The sequence below is a fragment of the Sitodiplosis mosellana genome, unplaced genomic scaffold, assembly GCF_009176505.1.
Source record: "Sitodiplosis mosellana isolate CC-2019 unplaced genomic scaffold, AAFC_SMos_1.0 Smas_scaffold_6226, whole genome shotgun sequence".
NCBI classification, from domain to species: Eukaryota; Metazoa; Arthropoda; class Insecta; order Diptera; family Cecidomyiidae; genus Sitodiplosis; species Sitodiplosis mosellana.
In genome coordinates, this window is record NW_022601467.1 from 15,650,173 (window position 1) to 15,672,650 (window position 22,478).

Consider the following 22,478-nt stretch of genomic DNA (forward strand, 5'->3'; position numbering starts at 1 on the left):
TCTCTCTCTCTCTCTCTCTCTCTCTCTCTCTCTCTCTCTCTCTCTCTCTCTCTCTGTGTGTGTGTGTGTGTGTGTGTGTGTGTGTGTGTGCTGTTTTTCGGTTTCTTTTCTTCACACGTGTCCCATTACTACTAATTACATTTACAAACTATCATCGAAAAAAAAATTCAAATTATTGTCAATATGCATTTTCGGTGTTTGCTTTGTTGGACAATGATTCGTTCAAATATTTCAAATCAGTTTATTTTTCGTCACTGTTTAAATTTGCTTTTGCATGAAAAAAAAATCTCATGCGATGAGTATGTATGTGTGACATAAACGATAGGTGGTTAGCAATTTCCGTGTTGAAATTCCGAAATCGGCGTCAACAGACAGGCGCTCGATTCGCTTTCAATGGAATTATTTCCAAAAGCGTTGTTCAAGGTAAGAATCATCACTTGCAATCGTCGTGCAGAATCAACTGACACACACACACGCACACACTCGTTTCATATCTGATTTACAACTTGTTTCTAATTTTGGATGAAATAGAATTTAGATATTTACATTTTTTGTGTAGGGGTTATGCTCACAGCTGTACCATCTGAAACCGAAAAATATGGTGTGTGTTTGTTTCTCTTCGATTTTGTTGATTGTTGTTTGTGGTTCACTTTTGGTTCATAGCATCATACATAGAGCCACAGACAATTTTTATTGTTACGAAAATTTCATGAAGCACGCAAACCGAGTAGTCCATTTTTTTTTTTAATTCTTTTATTTGTACGAATCGCATTCGATACACTTCCTGATAAAAATAATTCTTTGCAATAAAATTGCACTCAAGCTTTTATCGTTTATTATTCGTCTTCAATTATCTCAGTCCGTTATTTTTCACTTATGCGTACCGCACACAACCTATCTGCTTAATGATCGGTCGTATCTGCTTTGTATTTTCCCTCGTTGGTTGTTGTGTGTGTGGTTGTGCCTCAAAAGGAAAACATTTAAATAAAATCCTTGTACCTCAGTTGTATGTATGCCCTCTGATATTTATGTGCACTCATGACCACAGAGAGATTTTTTTCAACCAACAGACTGATCATAATTTTGCACTTGACATTTAGAACGAAAAACAATTCAACTTCGGTCAAACTTTTATTGATCGACTATTTTTCACACGAAAAACTAAATGCACAAAATCAAAACTGAGAACACAATTTTTTTTTTCTGCGGTATTTTTGAATGATTAAAAAAAGAGCAAAACGTAACGTCGATTACGCGTACCTTGATGGATGATCGAATGACTGTGGATTAGATGGAGCGCTTTTGATGAATGATCATCGGCGGTCGCAATCACAAGAGGTTGTGTGAGAGACGATATCGTCGATTCGATCACGTTGTACAGCCGAATTCGATAAACACATGTGAACAAATGACCAAATAGGTGCGCTTCCAGTTTGTGGTATGCTGTATGTTTAAACCGGAGACAGTTTTGTTGATATATTTTTTGTTGTGCTTTATATCTTTCCTTCCTTCTCTCGATTTTTTTTTCTTACATTTTTTCGGTGTATTTCTCGCAACAAACTGTTCCGTACGTATCGATCGATGTGCAAGCAATTGTGCGAGCCGTACGCGATGCAGGTATGAACACAAATGAAATCAAATTATGAAGAAAGAGAGAAAGAGAAAAAAGAATACGTAGAAGCCGAGGTGTGTGCGTAGCAAAAATCACGTTCGATGTGTGTATTCGTCGCGTAGGTCAGACGAGAAATGAATTAATGAAAAAGTTTTGGCGGCATTATCTTGAGTGTTTCACGTCGTTTGTTTTAAGATGTCGAAAAACCCAAGTGCTTGTGTGTTCAAACAGCGGTTTTTTTTTGTCTTCTTCTCTGTTTTGTTTTTGCTCATACACAATTTTACAACCACACAATGCAAATGTGTGTATTGTCAATGGACACCAGGCGGCTCAATGGGGTGTGTGTAATGTGTATATGGCCATTATAGAATATTTATCATTGTTAAACGTGATGCTGATTATCGTTCTGTCTTATCAAATTGTTTTATAAAATCTACTATTACGAGCTCGTGGCAATGCAGCATTGTAGCTAAAATGCCAAAATTAAAATCGATGATAAATGCACTTTTGGTTATCATTGTTGCCATTTCAATCATTCTGACTACTGGGTCTGAGTTTGTGACGGCTTCTCTTTTATTTTTTAGCTCGTCTGTTGTTTATTGTTGTTGAATTTGAATGATCGCATATGATTTTTACGAGTGACAACAAAACATCATGTGCTCGAAACAGAAATAGAATCGAAAAAAAATGAACGTATGAATGACATTCAGTCTATTTTGATTTACCTAAAAATGGTCGGCTGGACAATATTGTAAAGTATACAAAGGGTGTGTACGGAGCAAGTGTGCGCTAAATAGTTCAGTGAAGGTGATTAACATGTCAATGCAAATATCATAAAATGAGATGATTTAATTCAAATGTGATGTGTAATGAAGGAATCACGTAAAAATGTAAACAAATCGATACTGTCATTTTTACATTTACTCTCAATATTTGAGATGTGCCATATGATTCACTCAAATATGCAAATGAAGCAACGTTCAAATGTATGACGATCGATGTGTGTTTGGTAATAGGGTTAATGTGATCACTGATCATAAAAGGAAATGCATCATCCTCCTTAACCATTTTTACGCTACTCAATGGAATCATTTTATAACGGATTAAATTCTCCTCACCACCACCAAGATCATAATTTATTCAAATCGTACGAAATCGAATGAAATATAAAGGTTTAAAGCGCTTCTAACCATTCTTCGATTTTATTCGGCTTCAATGCGTGCTGTTGCCGAATGCCACAGATTGGCTCGAAAATGTATTATTTATCAATCACATGTTGCGAAGAATCTTTCTTGCACCAATCGCTATACATTTGAATTGGTTGATTTTTATTATCACCGTTTCCAAGCAGCTAAGCAGGCAACTGTGTGTCTTAGTGTGAATAACTCATTCACATAAATGACATAATGCGTATTATTTGAATATTTTGAACGGAATTCAATGTTTCCGAAATCTGAATCATTTGTGTGAATAACCTTCGATGAGTGCTGCGACTAAATTCTTGACTCTAGTAACACGTGTGAGAAAACGCGAGCAACTTGAGAAGAAGTGATGAAAGTTGAAGAAAAACTACTGTTTTATCTCTTCGATTTTGTAATCATCTAACGGATCAAGTATTACACATTAAATAGAAGAGAAAAAATCTCAAAGATCACTTAAGTTCTGTTGGAATTTCACTCCAACATTGATTCGATATAGAGAAAAGTCATTTTGTTCAACATCTCAAGTGCATTTCTCTCTATCGTTGTCATTGCATCATACCGGAATTTGGTGTGCAGTGCAACAAGAAATAGAAACATTTGACTTTAGGTTCGGCAACTAGTTTTTTAATAGTCAAAACTCGTCTATACACACACATATATATATACGTATATATAAGTATTAGCCGTAACGTATGGTCGCAAGCGTGTCTCAGCACACACAACCTTGAACTCTAAGTCATACGGCTTTGTTGGATTGAAATCGCGCGCTTTGAATTACTGATATCTTGGTATGGCCATTTTAAAATTCAAATAAAACTTGATTTTTTTTCCTTCTGATTCTTATTGTCTTTTGCCGTACACACTGCGACCAAGATAGATGACATATCGTGGCGTATGGTCAAAAATGCAAGCCGAACACACTCTTCTTTTTTCAAACAATTTGAAGCAACAACAAACAAAAAACAGGCACATTGAGTTGACAGGCACAAAAAAGCAACAACGAAGCAGATCAAAAGAGTAAACAACAATTTTCAATCAGAGATCAAAATCGCTGATCATACAATCAAATTGTTGGAATACATTTAAAAGTTCGACGACAGTAAAACAAGGCGGCGTATTGTTTTTTCTACTTCCTAAACATGTTTCAATTCATGATTGAAGGATATTCCAATGAAATGCTACCTAATGATTCATAATTTGTGTGATAGCAAACACAACGCCTCGTTAGGACAACAGCAAAGACTAAAAAAAAACAACAACAACAATAACACCAAAACGACTAACGGATCGAATTATGCATAGGGAATATTCAGTGTGGATAGAGATGAAGGAGAGAAAAACCCGTGACAAATGTGACCATGTGTTTTATAATACAATCAGTGAGCACACTTTTACCTGCATGCTGCTCAACGCACGATCGCACACAATCAATTGACGCGTTCACCGCACACAATGACAAAGTCGGGGCAAAAATTGATTTTTAATCGGTTTGTAATCGAATAGAAAAGGAAATCCGTACACTTAATCCCAATGTTGCGCTCGTAACCGCCGAATGTGTGAATTCGGTGAGAGGTGTGTTTATTTATTTTTGATTTCAATTGATCGTCACTGCTATTTAAGCATCTCAAGACACATGATTCCATTCAATTATTCATTTCATGAACATTTTGATGATCTTATTAGTATATAAAATGTTTGGAGCGTTTTTTTCTCTCTTGGGTATACATATGTTGATGGTTCAACTAATTTTTTTCATCATTCAAGACTTGTTATCAATTACGAGTGTGTTGAAGAGTTTTTTTTGTTCTTCAAACTTGAGAGCCTGTCAAATTTTGACCATCAACTTGTCCCACAATCACAACCGCCAAGCCTCTCTAACATTTACGCATTATGGCTTTTTATTCGTTCTCTTGCCAATTGCTACCGTTCGTTAACTGTGTACCGTTGATGTACCGCTTCACCTTGTGTGTTTATTGTTCAATTGAAAGTAAATAACAAACTCTGCTAATATTATTAGTTCACTGTGTTGAAATAATAATTTGAAGGGTCGATTGACATGCCACAGCGTTGATATCACCGCGTTGACACATTTTTTATGAGTCTATCTCATGCTTGTCCGTTTACAAGTATCACTTAAAAAAAAGTCGTAAGGTTAAAACTTTAAAACTAAAATACGCGCAACTTGTGAATGCTTCCGGTAAATGGTTAATTTATGTGTATCCAATTGTATTTGTCACTTGCATGCCGAAAGTGCGCGCGAGCGCCCGCGCACATGTTCTCCACCGTTTCGGAATTAAATTAGCATATAATTAGAATCGTGTATTTTACTCACTGTGTAAGAGAAGAAAAAAAAATGGAGAATAAATAACCAATCACAGTGAACAATTGCTCCGAAAAGAAAAACAATGAGGAACAAAATGCACTTCGTGCGACAGAGAATATTATACATGGTTGGTGCGCGTTAAACTGTTGACAAATGCTAATTATATGCATGTGTTGTTCGATCAGAATAAATTGACTGCTAGTTAGACTAATATGCTAATAATGAATTATTGACGACTAATTACATCGTTTTTTTTTTCTTTTTCATTTTCATCTTTCCCATTTTCAGATCCCTGTTTGTACATTATGCGATTCGCTACGAAGTTGGAGTTTGGTGAGAAAACACATGAAGTCTCAATGACGGCCCAGCGTTTGGTGCAACGCATGATGAAAGATTCAATACATTCGGGCCGACGACCATCTGGATTGTGTGGAGCGGCTCTGTTGATAGCAGCCCGTATGCATGATTACAACCGCACTCCGATGGATATCGTGCGAATTGTAAAAATTCACGAATCAACGCTTCGTAAGCGACTGATCGAATTTGGTGACACACCAAGTAGTATGTTGACACTTGATGAATTCATGGCCGTCGATTTGGAAGCCGAACAAGATCCACCAGCATTTAAAGCGGCACGTAAACGAGACAAAGAACGATTACAAAAGCTACCCGAACACGAAGCCGAATTCACCGATCTACAGCGCGAAATTGACAACTATTTGGATCAAGAGCTGAGGCGTGGGTCACGAAAACGAAGGTCCGATTTGTCGGAAAGTGAGGAAACCGATAAATTCATACGAAACTCAACTTTAGATGTGATAAACGAATGCTTGGAAGATAATGTTGATAATCCAAGTGCGGAGAACAAACGTTATAATCGAGGTATTGCACCGGATATTGCTGCGATGTGTGCACCCGTTGTCGATTACAAAAAGAATGACGCCGAAAATGAACAAATCAATCAAACGGACACCGGTGAACTGGATATCGATGGTTTGGATGATGAAGAAATTGACGGTTATATAATGACTGAGGATGAATCAAAGTACAAGGATGAAATGTGGAATAAATTGAATGCAGACTATCTCAGGGAGGCAAAAGCGAAAGAAGAGCGTCTGGCGAAAGAGAAGGAAGAAGGCAAACCGGAGAAGAAAAAACGACGAGTCAGTCGAAAGAAAAATATTGGACCCTCAAACACTGCCAGCGAAGCAATCGAGAAAATGCTACAGGAAAAGAAAATTTCCACCAAAATTAATTATGAGATTCTAAAAACACTGACCGCACCACCATCGACAATAACAGAGACCGAATCAGGTAGTACAATGGAACCGAAGATTGAGAGTCTCAACACACCATCCACCAGCAGCTCGTATCCAAGCACTTTCAAGTCAGTATTTTTATACAGATTTATTCATTCATTTTTTTTATTTCTACAAACATTTTTATTCTATGCATTTTTTTGTTCCTTTCACTATCTGCAGACAACCCAGAAAGAAGCATGAGCCACTACTCAGCAAACATTCAAAATTAAAACCAGCCGGTTTACCAATCGAGGAGCCAAAAACACCAGTGAAAAAACTAGAGATGAGTGAAGATGAAAATGGTACGTGTGTTGGTCGCATTGCCAATTTTGTTTTATGTATTTGAAAAAAAAAATATCATCTTTCAATCTGGAGTTCTTTATTCTGTTAGAATACATCAACTAATTGCCAATGATTAAAACTTATTGAACTGAATCGAATATCAACATCAATTGTATATATTTTCTCTTTTTAATTTAGCTGATGAGGACGATATCGAAGAAGATGTTGGTCCAGATGCAGAGGCAGAAGCAGAACCCATTTCACTGGCATCCATGCTTAATGCCGGCGATGATTACTATGGCTATGACGATGCCTACTAATCACTTGATCTATTTTTTTCCTCAATCGATATTAAAATTTTAAACGTAAACAAAATTGTAACTTATACTGAAGATAAGCCACACATTTTACGTATATAACATTTATTATACATATAGAGTAAGCATATATAAATTTTCCTGTTAATAAGAAACTTTTGTTGAATTGAAGTGTTATCAACTGAATTCGGTTAATAAAATTTAAAATTAACATTGAAAAAAAAGGTTTTTCTTTTAAAAAAAAAATCGCATCAACGAAAATCTAGGAGAAAATGGTTTGAATTCATGCGTTTGCCATTGGTCTGAAGTATGTTACGAATGATTCAATGATTTCGATGCTAATGACAGAGTGGCATGAAGTTGGTTGTGTCGGCCCAATGAATATAGTATCATGTTTCGTGACAGCGCCTCTCACTCTCATTTTTCAATCGGTTTCAATTATCCAAAGCAGTGCGCGGGAGCCAACTTCAGACAAGTATGTTCGGTGCTCTCTCGGTGCTTTTTATATCGAAAAAAAAATGCGTCGCGTTGAGTTGATTTTCTTCCTCTTGTGTTGGAGAGCACAAACAATGAAAACAACATTTTCAAGAATCTAATGCGAGTGTAAACACACATATAGAGGCAGTGCTGAGCGACAGAGCGAGAAACGCAATCCAATTCGTGGAGGCAACACACATCTTAGCGAAAACGAAACCATATTTATTTTTTTTTCATTTTTTGTCTCTTCATTTTCTCTCGATGAACATCATCACGCCAAAACGAAAGGAAAAATACGGAGTGAATTAAAGAGAAAAAAATCCAAACAAAACCAAAGTGCATGAATAAAATAAACAGGATATGTGGTGAGCAAAGAAAAAAAAATATATTAGTGCAACCAAAATAGTGAGCTTATTTCCGTGTATGAGTTTAGTGTGTATGTGACGAAATTAGATTTGTCGATGTGAGCGGACTATCATTTGGCCACAAATCGCCACAAAGAGAGAATAGCAAATAAAACTAAAAGCGAAATGTTTTTGTGAGTCAAGATTTCCTGTAGTAAATCATCGAACCGATACTCAAGTTCAAACTGGCTAAAAAAGATGTCATAAATTCATTTGTGAGAGATAAAAGAGAACCAACACAATTTTTTTTTTACCAACAAATACACATTTTTCACAACATACAAGCGACACACAGAGATAAAGAGAGAGAAATTTGATAGTGACGCGTTGATGGGGTTTTTTTTTCTTCTTCTTCTCTGTTCGCGTGTATGAAACTATTCAATTTCGATTTCGATTGATGTACTTCAACGCAACGATTCTAGTTCGCAAAGCAAAAAAAAAAACGCACACATAAGAAGCAAAACTTTAGAAGGTGAAATAAAAACATCGACAATTGAAACACAAAATAAAATTCATAATCATCGTGGATTGTGTAAACTGGTCATTCGAAAGAAATATTGTGTAAACACGATAGAGAGAGAGACAATCAAATGCTGCATTGCACATTGCGTACCGAGGTCGAAAACTCTGTGACTATTTTCTGTGCGGTGTTTGTGTCCAAGAAAGAGAATTCGGTTGTGTTTTTTTTTCTCGTATGACATAAGACCAAGAAAATATGAAACAGAAGCACAAGTGCATGCGGTACATTTGGTATAAAGAACAAAACAGCACACAATTCCAGCGTTGAACCTTGAGAAGATTTCTAAAGAGGTCTATTAGCTAGAGAGCAGAAAAAAATTAACAATAATAAAAGAGTTTTGATTCGATTTCATTCTATAAACATTTTTTTTTCTGTCTATCGAGCAGCACGCAAATTATGCTGGTAATAATACAAAGAAAAAATCATTGAAAATCCAGAGAAAAAAACGCATTGTTTTTTTTAAACAGCAGCAGTAGCAGTAGCAGCAGCAGTAGCAGCAACGGCAGCTTAGAGAGCTTAGAAGCTAAGAATTTGTATTAACTAAATTACAATGGTTTTTTCGTATGATTCAAATGAAATATTTCACAAGTGATGATGAAACAAAGTGAACGCGCGTGAGTGTCTAGTGACCGAGAACTATGTAAGCAAACGTTTTTGTGTATTCGCAAATTCAGTGCCATTTTTTTTCGTTGTTGTTGTTTCTTACAAAGAGTGAAAGAGAGTAACAAATATCAATTAACGTAACGTGAATAAGGAAAGAAAGAAAGAAAAAAGTACGTAACCACAGTGTTCCTCGATTTGTTACAAAGAAGCAGAAAAAATAATAATAAGAAAAGTATTATAACAAGGAGAAGTCAAAGAAGACAAGAGTCTCAATTCGCGTGTGTGTCTTAGTGTTTCGTTTTTTATTTTATTTTTTTATTTACTCTTGTGTTCCTGTGCCGTTTTCTCGATACACGATTTATATCTGTTGTTACGTATCATTACCGAAAAAAAAATTGTTCATCGTCTTGAAAACAACATAAGCAACAAAAAGAGCATTCAACAGCAACAGCAGCAGCAGAAGAACCACCAACAAGTGCATATACATACAGAATACGCTCCCAGTGAGTGCAACAAGCCAACTGACAAGAAGTTCCGAATTTCAAGTGCAGTGCGCATTGGATCCCATACAACAATCAACAACGGCACACATCAACAATATGGTGAAAGGGTAAGAAATTGAATGGATACAAAAATTAAGAATAAAATTCTGTGCCTACACCAGTCGGTGAACATGCATTTTCGTCCATTGAACATTGTTGATGTTCTTCTCTTTTGCGCTATATCAAAATGATCGACGTGCCTGTATTTGTGCCCCTGTCAGCATAACATTTTGCTTCGGATGTACACTGTACAGCGTCAATACATACAGAAGAGAAAAGAGAAGAAGAAGGAAAAGAAGAAAAAATAATAATAACAACAATAAACAAAGAACCACCAGGCATATATATGCGTTTGCATGGCATGTATACATACAGGGCTTGAAATCCAATCGATAGCTGAAACACCAAAATAAAATGAATGAATGACTAACGACATCCACCTCGATTTGATTAAACATTCCCCGTCGAAAAATACAAGACCCGCCGCCGCTTCATATCTCACACACCGAAATTCCAATGACGAAACAAAAACGAAGCATGTACAAATCAGCAACACATACACACAGATTACTCCGGTGTACAACACAGCACGAAAGAATCAAATGATTTTTCGATGCTGGGTCAAGCGGCCACAATATAATTTACCTATTTTGGTTTTTTCTGTCTGTCGGTTTGTTTCGGATGGCGTTTGTCGTATTTGTGGTTTTTAAGTTTTTTCATTCTTCGTTGAATGCTTGGAGTTGAGCTGAGAAATAAATACCTCTTACCAAATTCTTTGTTGTTTCAGTTTTTATTGTTTCAATTCCGACCGTTCATAAACTCAGGCGACATAGAGAGAGAGAGAGAGAGAGAGAGAGAGAGAGGGAGAGAGAGAGGGAGAGAGAGAGAGGACAGGAAGAGAATGAACAAATAAAGGTTAAGCACCTTTCATCAAGCCGAGCTTTGGGCTCGCTATACGCGCGAGAGTATGTAAACACTGTTCATATGGTCGGACAGCGTCCATATCGTCGTATATATTCATGTTACGCCGTGCTCAATCCCATTCGCCCGTGATTTCGAATAAATTTGCTCGTGGTCGACATTCGCCGAATCAATTAAAAGAGATTGAGATAGAGACAGATACAGAAAGAACAAATGAAAAAAGAATAACAAGCATACATTTTTCGGCATCTATCTGGAATGCGTACCTTGAATTAAGCAGCCTTTAATTGGCAACCCATTTATTGGGATTAAATTTTGATTGTTTTCGCCTTTCTCGCGGCGATTTTTTTTTCTCTCTGAATGTTACATACTATTCAATGTAATAACAAACAACAACAACAACAACGGCAGCAGTAGCAAGCAACCAGCGACGACAACAGCAATTCGATTCGGCTTCGATGTCGACAGAAATATGATGCTTTCTTTATCGAATCTCTGACCTGATCTATCTGTATGTGCAAGCACAAGCTTGTTTGACAAGTATCGCGATTTCGAGACATTATAATGCGATGTTCACACGATGTTGTCACTATTGAAATATTTGTTTTGTACTGTATACAGAGAGTGTGTGAGTATTTTCTGTTTCGTTCGCTTGCTTGCTTTTCTGAAATGTCCATTTGAATGCTTGCATTTGCATTCATTCCATTTTTGTAATGAAGCTGCTGCTGCATTGTTGTTGTCACCGCGACGATTTGACATGCATGAGCTCGTGCATGAATCCATTTCGACATATAAATCAATGTATACCGTGCAATGCAGATAATTTCGATCAGAATTAATCAGTGCGTACAAGTTACACCAACTTACACACAAGTAGATCGATGCTTATGATCCATTGCTGTTGCCATTACCATCATATTTTTTTAATCCGTTCGATTTGTGCTCAAGCAAATACTCTAATGATGTGGGCATCCAATGAAAAAAAGGAAAAAAACACCAATAACTAAACTTATCCACACACAAATCTCAATGATCAGCCCTGAATGAAGAGCCCGCGAAAAATGCAACATGACATCACAAATCTTATGCATACATCCCATCTTTAAAATCAGTTCACATGTTTGAGACACAGAATGCTCGTTCATTCGTTCGTTCGTTCGCATATTTCACAACAGATGTATCAATGTTAGCTGAAAAAAAAACTTCTTGGGTATATATGTGTGTCTGTGAGTCTGTGCTGTGTGATTTCATTTCATATGCTGCCATTCATGACTCGGGAAGTGAAGTTTGAATTGAAATCCGTACGTGTTATATCCCCATGCATAATTTGTGGTGTGCGTGCAGTTTGTGTTATGAATCGACTTTTGATTTAGCCATTGATCATTTGAATGTGGCACCATTTGCCAGGGAAAAAAAATAGAATCAAATGTAAAAGTTGGCATCGTTTCTTGTGTCGCCATCGCTATCGCCCGAAAAACGCAAATATTTGCTCAGTGAAATCACGCATCATCTCGATGCATCATACGTATCATAATATTTCTCAACCGAAAGCGAAAAACTGAACAAATGAGCGAAGAGGAAGAAAGAATAAAACACACGGAGAGAAAACGAGTGCCTGCTACATTTCTCAGCTTGCTCTCTCTCTCTCTCTCTCTCTCTCTCTCTCTTTCTCTCTCTGACTCTCTCTCTCTCGATGGATCATTTTACAAAAATGAGACATTTCTATTGCGACAAAAACCGAATCTCTCACATCACTCAGATTTGAAACTGTGTCAGTCAGAGTGCGAGAGACGACGACGACCGACGACACATACACAACATCTTTGTATGTTTTTGCCCATAATGGAGTTTCAATATTTTATTTTTGGTTCATTCATTGGGTCTGTACGCCTTCGCCTAGAGTGCAACATTTATGCCATCAAAACTGTACATTGTTTTACATTCACCGCATAACGCATTTGTGCAAATGCTTTGTGAGGTTGCGACACGAACACACACACACACAGCGAGAGCATTCTCTTAATTTGCTTTAATATGCTTCACATTCAGCATTAATCAGTGCCGGTCCATGCCATTTCGATTGGTTAGTCTATAACTTCTTTCGTTTAAATCTCAAAACATTTTCATAAATCCATTAAATTATTTATGGAACACCATCCATTCGACTGTTATTGACTAACTTCTCTGCAGATATCCATGCATATATCTTATTAAAACTCTCGCCGTTTTGTTAATCACATCTATAAAATCTACTATTTATAGACAAGAGAGCTGGACGACGACAACGACAACTCGGCGAGAGTGAAGATGAAGCAAGGGAAAAAAGTGAAAATATTTCATGGATTTATACCCATACATTTCTCTCTTTTGAAAATTGAAAATGAGAACACTAAAAACGGCTTTTTTAGGTCAAAGAATTCGACGCAGCGAAAACAATTCGCTGAAAAATGACGAAAATCGGTATTATTTACCTCCTTCTTCTCCATTCGTGAACTCTTCACCATGCTGCACCACTATAATCGCGCGTTTTTTTTTATTTCGTGCTTCTTCTTCTTACTCTTTCTCTTGCTTTTTGTCACTTATTTATTGACGTCGCATGCTCAAGGAAAACAGACGAAAAAAAAATTCTTTCCAATAAAATCAAGCGATTTCATGCTTGGTCATAGTTTTCTCCAATTTGGCAAACCAAATGTCTCTCACTCGCTCCATCGAGTGCTTCGTTGTGTGTGTGTGTGTGTGTTAGTGTCTTTGTGCACTCACAATATTTTGTGTGTCGCATTAAAATGCTATTTAACTTTCGGCTATATATCAACGTAGAAACCTTACGGGCTCTAGCCATTAGACAATTTCGTAATGGTTTGTTTGTGTTTTTTTTTACTTTTTCTTCTTCTATCGTCTATCTGTAGCAATAATATAACATACGGAAAAATGGAGTGTTACGACATTTCATAACAGCGAATAATGCTTGTACTTGTGTTCCATTTGTTTGGGTTAAATATTGTCACATTTGAAGGAAAGTAAGGCGCGCGCGCCCGCTCGCTCGCTAGCTTTTACCAATCACTCGTAAGCGAACGAACGCGCTTGTGACACCCGAGTACATCAATTCGAATGCATATATACTAAGTACACTTTCAAATGAACAAAGAAAAACCAAATAGAAAGAAACCCATCGCGCACGGTGTGTGTGTGTGTGTGTTTGAAATTTGCCCGAAAATCAACTTCGAACAATATCTTCATCAGTCATACCGTACGCGGATGCATACAAAGTACAATATAAAATACGCAGCGGGAAATATCGAGGCGTGAACGAAAAACTGTATTAAAAGAGCAATGACGTACGGAATGAATCATCAAATCTTCTGACATTTTAAATTATGAGCGCTTGGATCATTTTTTTTTCTTTTCGTCTCTCTCTCTCTCTCTTTCTACCTCTCCCGTCTTCTTCCTTCTTTCAAATCTATAAATCATTTCTTGTTGTTTTTATTTTATGTTATTGTTGCTTTGACTCCTCTTAACCAACTACACCTTTGACATATCAAGCAAACCGCTTTCGACATTTCAAATCTACACGGCAATAGAATGCGGCCGAATGCCATTGGCTTCTTTTTTATTTGATATTATTTCTTTCTCGGTTTTATTAAGACGAACGCAAATAACGAACAACTGAACCAATGAACAAAATTATGTATCGCTTTCGAATGAGGAACAACCAAGTACTAATAAATATATCCAAATAAATATTTATGGCCATTGATTGTTTCGACGAATGTATCGTTGCTGTGTGCACGCAATAACACTTTTAATCTACAATTAGACCGATTCAATTGGACTGCCATCAATTGGGCCAATGTGTGATTATGAAGAGAAGAAGAAGAAGAAAACGCACATACAATCACACAAATATTACGCTCTAATCATATTTTAACCAACTTTGTTGAATAATCGTGCTGGCTATGCAACTTCTATCCGCAAGTAATAGGAGAAGTGTGTGTGTGTGTGTGCTTGCTTGCTTGCCTGTCGGAGAGTGATTGTTTTGCGTTAAAAGAAAACGACCAAACCAATCGTACCAGTTATGTAACAACAAATTGAATGGATATAATTGTATTATTGTTTAATTCAGTTAGTATATTTTTTGTGTGTTAGCTGGGTTCACTTTGGCACGGATCGCCTCATGTTGCGACGACTTCGACTTCTTCATGAGTTCCTATATATTTGAATCAAATATTCAAATGGTTTGTTCTCGTTGTGTTGTATGTGTTGAAATCGAATGGAACCGTGTCCAAAACAAAAAAAAATGGTCAGAAATAATGATTGTGTTCACGTTGAACGTGAGTCAATGTCTCATTTTCCACGCCATTAATTCAAACTGAAATTAATTATTCGAATTATACGTTTGTTTCATTGGCAATGAATGAACTCTCTCAATTTTACAAACAAACAAACAAACAAACCAAGCCAATGTCAGAGTTGAAAGCCAAACGACGTTGTTCCAACGCGAAACAAAAGAATAAATAGCAAACCGAAAAAGCAAAGCAAAACAAAACCCAAACCTCATCGAAAAGATCGTTTAACTCAATTTTTCAAGAAGTACCAAAATGTTAACGCTCTCCCGCTCAACGAAAAAAAAAAACCGAAAAACATATCATTTGCATTTTATACCAAAATTGTATTTAATAAACTGCCATTGTTTTCGATACACATATAACTGCCAATTTCGAGCATTTTTCATGCATATCTCTCGGTTTGTTTGTTAGTTTTGCTCGCTCGCTGTGTGTGTCCGCTTGTTTTTTCCATCTATTTCTTGGCTATACGGTGAAATTGTTTTCATTTCTTTGGTTCGGTCGTTGTTGTAAAGCGATCCTTTCATTTTTGGAATGTCTATAAAGTGTTGAGTGTGGTTTTGTGTATGTGATTTCATTGCTGGTAAACGGTGATTTTCATCCATGATGAATGCGCTTCACGTGTGGGTACACCGAATTCCCATTTCAACCGACGATTATTGCTAATAGAAAAAAAAACACAGAAGAAAAATAAAAGAGTTATAAACTGAAAGAGAGACGACAAATCAATTCGACGTTGGTCTCTTTGCTTTAACGCTCTGCTTGGCTTCATTGTTCGTTCGTTCAATCACTTGCTTACTCTGTCTCACTTGCTCCGAATTTCTCACGAATGACAAACAACCAAAAGGAGGGGAATATCACGCTTAAATTATTTCAAATATTTCAAAAAAATCCAATTTATCTCTAAGAATCTGTCGTATGAAATATGGTGGATATTTGTGAATACGGCGGAGTATTGTGGATTTCTGTGATTATGAAGATATTTAAGTGTATTTATTCGGATTTAATGCAAAAAATCTCAAATATCTCCAAAATCCACAAAAATCTGATTTATTTATTTGAAATAATCGAAAATATGTCATACAACTAATGTTTATTTCAAATATCTCAAATATCTCACAAGATTCAGGAGCGTGATATTCCCCTAGTCAAAAGGAATTGTTCGAATAAATGAAATGATTTTTTTTCTTTTTTCGGAAATGATCATGTTAATGTGACGCGTTATTTGTGCGGCACACACACACATACACCCATAATGTGGCAAAGCCAGTCGACAAACATCAAAAGAATAAATCGCTTCATCGCAATTAATGCGTAGGCTGAAGTGTTCATTGCTCTGGCTGCTGCTATTCATTGGCTAGTTTAAAGACCTGAGCAACTAAATACGCATATGAATGTATATCTAGCGAACAGCTATCAAAACAACTCACTTCACGTATGCCATATGATCATGGGTGAGTACGTATTAAAATCGAAGTAAATGCATTCAATTTGAAATGGGAAATCAAACAAAACGTCAATTGGTAGCTGAATTTTATGGCTTTCGATAAAATACTGACAAACTATTATAGCCCACATAAAAAAAAGAGAGAGAAAATTTGTAGTGCAAAGCGCGTTGCCACTTGCCAGTTTGTCGTTATTATTGCCTAAGTAGATCAGATAAGATCCGTGCTGCCCGTCGTCGTGTCAAACTGAACCGATTTTCTATTGAGGAATCAATTGAGTGGCTTTTTCTTAGAACAAAGGTTGATTTGCTTTCCTTTTTCGCGCGTTATCAAATGCTCTTTCGACGATTGTCATACATATACATACATGGAATTAATCTCAGCTGACAGCTAAATGGTTATGCGCCATGAAATTAAGTTGATAAAAAAAAAGAAATGCAAACAACAACAACAGCAACGAAAACAAAGCAGCTGCAGCAACAGTCAACATACGTACACACAAAATGTATGAAGTTATCTCGGTACAAGTAAACATGGAATTGTGTGTGATGATTGGTGATGATTATCAAGGTTTTGGGGCTACGACCGTTACAATTACAATATGTACTTGCACTTTGCAATCACGTCACAACACTCGATGAAATGTACACGAAATATAGCAAGAGCAACAACAACAACAAAAACAACGAAAATGAAGAACAATAAACATAACGTGAATTACGCATTAAAATAACAATTCTTTTTATATCGCACCGACGACAACAGCGGCGGCGGCGGCAGCGTCAACGACGACGACATGCACATCAAGAGAATCATACAAATCAAGTGTATACATATATTTAAGCAATTAGAATACAATAAACGATTCCAGTTTTCTCGCTTGATGTTTGCTGTGGTCGTTGCGATGACGTTGCTTTTGTTGTTGTTCTCCGCTCGTTTTTTTTCTTCTTAAATGCATTTCATAATTATAAATATTCCGCATACAAGTGCTGGAAAAAAAAGAAGAAATATGACATATTCATTTTGGTATTCCACGTACGCGATTTGAATGATAGGATTTTTTCTTTTTTATCGCACACTTCTGCGCAGCAACAGCCGAACTGAACTACATTAAGTGTATATGATGTTCGTATTATAAATGTCATTATTTTTCCTTCTCGGTCTGTCATTTTACACAAACATTTGTTCTGTTTGCTCCATGCCAGGGACAAAGAGAATTCTAACAAATGCCATGGTACTGCCAATGCCGAGAAAGAATCAGCTAGTATATTGTTCACAGCAATAACCACAATCAAAGTACTTTGTAATAAATGGCGATAAGATTGATCTCTCTCACTTTGTGTTGATGTGCGAGAGAGCAAAACACACACACGCACACAAATCAAGGCGATTCAAACAAAAGCAAATCCAACCAAACATGGAAAAAGGCAGCAAGAGTGACAAAGAAGTGAAGTCCAAAGCCAAAGAAAGCAAAACTATATGCATATATCCATTCTTTCGTATTTAAATTATTCAGTTTGGGGGGATTTGGATTGCATGCACTTTGAATATTAACATCGTTCGTGTGTCGTTTCCAGCAATGCCAGCATTTTGTTTTATCGGTATTGTAAATGATCCCACATTTGATGCAACGATTGCAAATTTACGATCTCAAAATGAAGCAATCAAAACCAAAGAGCACACACATCTCCTCGCCAAATATACATAACACACGAATATATTCGAACAAACAAACAAAGAAACCAAGAAACACCAATCCGATTCTTTTCCCCAAATCAAATACACAAACACCGTTTCCATATATCGAAAAAAGCCATTCTGCCTAAAAGCGTTTCAGTTACATTTTAATCGAACGTTTTGTGTATTTTTAGTTCTCGTGTCTGCGTATTAAAGTTGCTGTTGCAGCATCGATGTTGTTTTTCTCATGCAAATTCAATTTTAAAATTGCTCCCACAATTTTTCTTATAATTTGTGTGTCGGAGAGCAAATAACTTGAATCCAATGCTGTGCAGCAGCACTGAATTGAAATCCACAACAAATGGATTCAAGAACGCGCTCTTGAGATGTGGAATAGAGAAAAAAAATGTAAAACTGAATTTGAACCAACAACAACAGAGAAGACAGCAGCAGCAATATCAAAAACAACGGCAGAGAATAAAAACGCACACTTTGTGCTTGAATCATCGTAGTTGGATAATTGTAGACCACTAACTTGGAATCTTTCTCTGTCGGCTTTAGCATTCAGCACGATGCTGATGCTTTAGCATTATTATTATTTAAACCCCTTGTTCAATGGCGACGAACTGATGATGAAATCGTATAATGGTCGCATTTGTATTCATTTATCTATTATGTTTTGTGGAGCTGGGACATGAGGAATTCACATATCTGAATAGAGTGCACATTTTTTGACTAGCAAAACCCAGCTGCTGCTGCTGCGTGAGTGTGAGCTAAACATCGTGCAATACACACAGAGAAAAGTACAAACAGCTGCAATAGCAATACCAACAACAACAACAGAAGAGACGAGAGAGAAAGAGAGAGAGAGAGAGAGAGAGAGAGAAAGACGAAAAAAAGCCAAAGCGAAACGCATAAAATGCATGTTACTGTAATGAGAATCATAAGTTCTTGTCGATTCATGGTGCCACGTTTTAGTTTATTAAGTTACATAAAAGAGGAAAAAGCGCTCGAAATTAATACAACAATGAATGGTTCGAATGAATGGCACGAAAAAAAAGCAAAACAGAGAAGAAAAAGTAGAAAAAATAAATTTTCACAGAATACAGCAACAACAAAAACACAAAATATTCGAATAGCGATTGTATAGAAAAACGCCAGTGGAAAATACAGAAACATGTTGCTTCTTCGTTCACGCAACAAGCTAAACCATTACGGTAGTTGGGCATTGTAGTTATGTCGAAATCGACTTGATCACAGATATCAACAATCAAACAAATCACCAGATCCCCTCAGTCTGGCAACATCTTCGATGCGATTTTCGGTCAATTGATTTCTTTTTCACTTTGTCTGCTTCTCTTCTACTCACGAGACGATGAAGAAAAAGAAGCAACCGCAGCAATAAGAGAAAAAACGCACACTTCATTTTACACTGTCACCGTGTGAGGTTTGAATGTTTGTTAATCGTTTATCCGTGGATTTAATTGCATCGATAACGTTTTACATACTACTTTGATCTTGATACTATCCACACACACACACACACACACACACACACACACACACACAAATATCCAACTGTGTGTATGCAGTTGTCATAGGATTTACACGGTAAGATCGCGCCATTCCATCGTCATATACACACCGACACCAAATCCACCATCGTATCCTTCAACTACTTACTCAAACAAAATGAAAAATGAAAAAAATATATCAAACCATCGTTACCCAAGGCCGCAACCGGATATATACGGTTGGAAAAGGTGCGCGCTTTGCAATAGAAAATCGATTTCTTTAAATAATTACAGGAGGACAACGGTATTCAAGTATATCGAATCACATTGAAAACATTGGTTTTCCAACCATAATTTAATTAATCGGTGCAGCCAAAAACCAGTTCTAATAACCATCGTCAATCATATTCATTGTGCCTGTGGTGTTTTGATGTCACATTCTTTGTTCGGATGTTTCGAAACAGTTTTCGTATCATGCAATCAAGAACCAACCAACCAACCATATTCACTTAGCGCCGAACTGAAATTGAAATGAAAAAAAAGGATTGCTCAAAAATAGCAATTACTTGCCCACGGATAATAATACCATTTGATTGCAATTAGCATCGGATATTTTCCTCTCTTTTTTTTCGCTCGGCATGCCCGATACATGTGCAGCCAAACCGAAAATAAACAAATCACTCGCAAGTGAATAAGTCAAAGAAAAAGGGAAAATACAAAATTAAACCCGTTGCAAAAACAAAAAGCGGAGAAAATGAAGAGAGCCAACAAGCGAGCGAGAAAGCGAAAAAGACTGTGGAAACACAGCAACGAAACAAAAACTGTGATTAGAATTGAATGAAGTGGCACGATATAGGCAGGCAGTGGTGGTTTTGTCGATTGGTTCGTGTTTGACGGTAAACACGATGAATTAATAACACGTCCCGTGTGTTGCATGCTGCTCCTTATTCTCTTGATCTGTGGGAACGAATGCATTTATGTATATGACTCGTTACGAATGCGAAACGTTTCGCATGGAGGCAACGGCTATAACAAAAGCACCAAATCAACACTAACTCAGAAAATATGCTTCTAACAACGTGAACTGCCGCCACCACCACCGTCGCCGTTGCCGCTCACATCGGCCAAAAACATATTCACAAACTAAAATGATTGTTGATTCAAACGGAAACGGTTTTCAATGGAAAATCGTACACAGTGAAAAACGGGACGTGGCTTGGTTCCTTTTCCTCTTTGTATGACGCTCGTTCCCTCTCTTTCTCCCGATTCGCGTTCGCATTGCACTCTCGGTGAATTGGACGCGAATGGACTAATTGTGTCTCTGGAGAGTCTCATGTTGAGATTGTGACTCAATTATAAATTTCGATGTGCTTCCATTTCAATTGAACCATCGATCAAGTTATTTTATCGACTTTGAGAATCGTTCAATTGTGTTTGTAACCAATATCAAATCGGATTTTGGAAAATGTCGAAAATTTGCCAAACACAATTGCTAAACAAGCAGCATTATTTAAACTAAACACATACACAAACTCACACATTCTATCGACTGATATGATGAGCAATAATGAATTTAATCTAATGCATGTGGCTCATCGAATATGTTTCAATTACGCCAATGGATTATTAATGTGACAGTGCCAGTTCAATAATCAATTCACATTCCGGCCCCAAAATAATTATCGTGTAATGTGCATGTGTATGAGGAAGAGGTTCGGTCTCTGGCGTCATTGAAATAAATAATAATCGTTGTCCAAACACGATGAGCGTTTTGTTCAAAATCCCGCTTTCAATATTGAATTGCGAATATTTTGAGTGTTATAATCAATTCATTATTATATAACTAAAAATATCGAAATGAAGATGAATTCTATGGTATTTCATTGAATCTATTATTAACCTTCGATCTTTTCAAACAGATGCTTCGATTTTAACGAGATGGAGCGAGAGAGAGAGAGAAACATTATATGCTCTTTTCAGATTTAGAGGCAACATGTATTGAGGATGAAATCGAAGATTTGTTCTTGAAAAACCAATTGAATTGTTGAGTGGTTGAGCTAAGCTGAAAAATTTATAGATTTTTTTTCTCTCGAAATTCAATTATATGAGATTTGGTTGGGGTCAAATCACATGAAAAAAGTTTTGCTCTCAACCAATAACGAAACGAATGGCCAAAAAATGCTCTCGAGAACTGGATGAACGAAAGCCAGTGTTTCAATTATTTTAATGCCTTTCGTATTTCCAATACAGTGAACTGTTTGTAATGGCCGCATTTCATTCGATTGTTGTTTTCTTCTGCTTTTTTCTCGTGTCATTTCGAAAGAATGTAGACAATTGAAAAAAAAAACAAGATAGAGAGAGATAGAGAGAGAGAGAGAAAGATTGACAAACGGGCCAAATCTATTTATTTATTTCTTGAACGGAATACAAATTAAATTTTTATTTCGGTTTTTGACTGTAAAACGGCGTCGTCTTTCATTGCTCAAACGCCGAGCATTTCTTTTTTCCAGTAAAGACTGAATTATATTGATAGATAAAAGCTGTTGGAACATTGAATGTCCAATTCAAATCGGTTGACACAGTCAAAGAGAAGAAGTATACGATGTGCCGTCATAAATAACGACCGCTGTCAAATGTATTTACGACTGCGTAATGCGTATAGAACTAGAATTCACACCAGGTTACAATCGATTATTTGAAGAAAATGCGTTCTACTGATGAACGAACTGGAATGACCAGGTTGTAAACGAAGACAAACAAACATATGAATAGATAGAACAACAACAATTCGAAAAATGAAGGCGCGATGCAACATCGCCCAACATTCCAAGCATTCTATGAAGTCGAAATGAAAAGTAAAATGCAAAGAAGGCAAATTGCTCGTACGTTGTGGGCACATTTCTAGAGCCTAGGAAGAATTTAAATGGGAGATCTAACACACACACACACGCAGAGAGAGAGAGAGAGAGAGAGAGAGAGAGAGAGAGAGAGAGAGAGA

General features: G+C 36.7%; 3 protein-coding genes and 1 long non-coding RNA gene across 9 annotated transcripts in view; 2 read left to right on the plus strand and 2 right to left on the minus strand.

The window, feature by feature from the left end:
- LOC129578191 (BTB/POZ domain-containing protein 6-B) overlaps positions 1 to 5,227 on the minus strand; it is a 16,828-nt gene extending 11,601 nt beyond the window's left edge. Inside the window, exon 1 of the mRNA XM_055466376.1 lies at positions 547 to 5,227. The gene's annotated coding sequence lies outside the window, so the exon portion shown is untranslated. The remainder of the gene's footprint in view (positions 1 to 546) is intronic.
- LOC129578192 (transcription factor IIIB 90 kDa subunit) overlaps positions 1 to 7,261 on the plus strand; it is a 20,037-nt gene extending 12,776 nt beyond the window's left edge. Inside the window, exons 3-5 of the mRNA XM_055466379.1 lie at positions 5,426 to 6,524; positions 6,619 to 6,740; positions 6,919 to 7,261. Coding sequence (XP_055322354.1) covers positions 5,426 to 6,524; positions 6,619 to 6,740; positions 6,919 to 7,040 — 1,343 coding nt within the window. The 3' untranslated portion in view covers positions 7,041 to 7,261. The remainder of the gene's footprint in view (positions 1 to 5,425; positions 6,525 to 6,618; positions 6,741 to 6,918) is intronic.
- A 220-nt stretch (positions 7,262 to 7,481) lies between these two features.
- The window catches only part of LOC129578195 (protein pellino), a 20,981-nt gene continuing 5,984 nt past the window's right edge, over positions 7,482 to 22,478 (plus strand). The window contains exons 1-3 of one of the 6 annotated variants that reach the window (XM_055466387.1): positions 7,499 to 7,879; positions 8,825 to 8,840; positions 8,906 to 9,651. In XM_055466387.1, coding sequence (XP_055322362.1) covers positions 9,641 to 9,651 — 11 coding nt within the window. In that variant the 5' untranslated portion in view covers positions 7,499 to 7,879; positions 8,825 to 8,840; positions 8,906 to 9,640. Of the gene's footprint in view, positions 9,652 to 22,478 lie in introns of all 6 variants that reach the window. The other 5 variants (XM_055466389.1, XM_055466390.1, XM_055466388.1 and 2 more) reach the window with 5 other exon arrangements.
- On the minus strand, positions 15,145 to 16,401 carry LOC129578196 (uncharacterized). The gene is made up of 2 exons (XR_008689079.1): positions 16,275 to 16,401; positions 15,145 to 15,506 (listed from the first exon to the last, which is right to left on the minus strand). It is a non-coding gene; the product is annotated as an uncharacterized LOC129578196 (long non-coding RNA).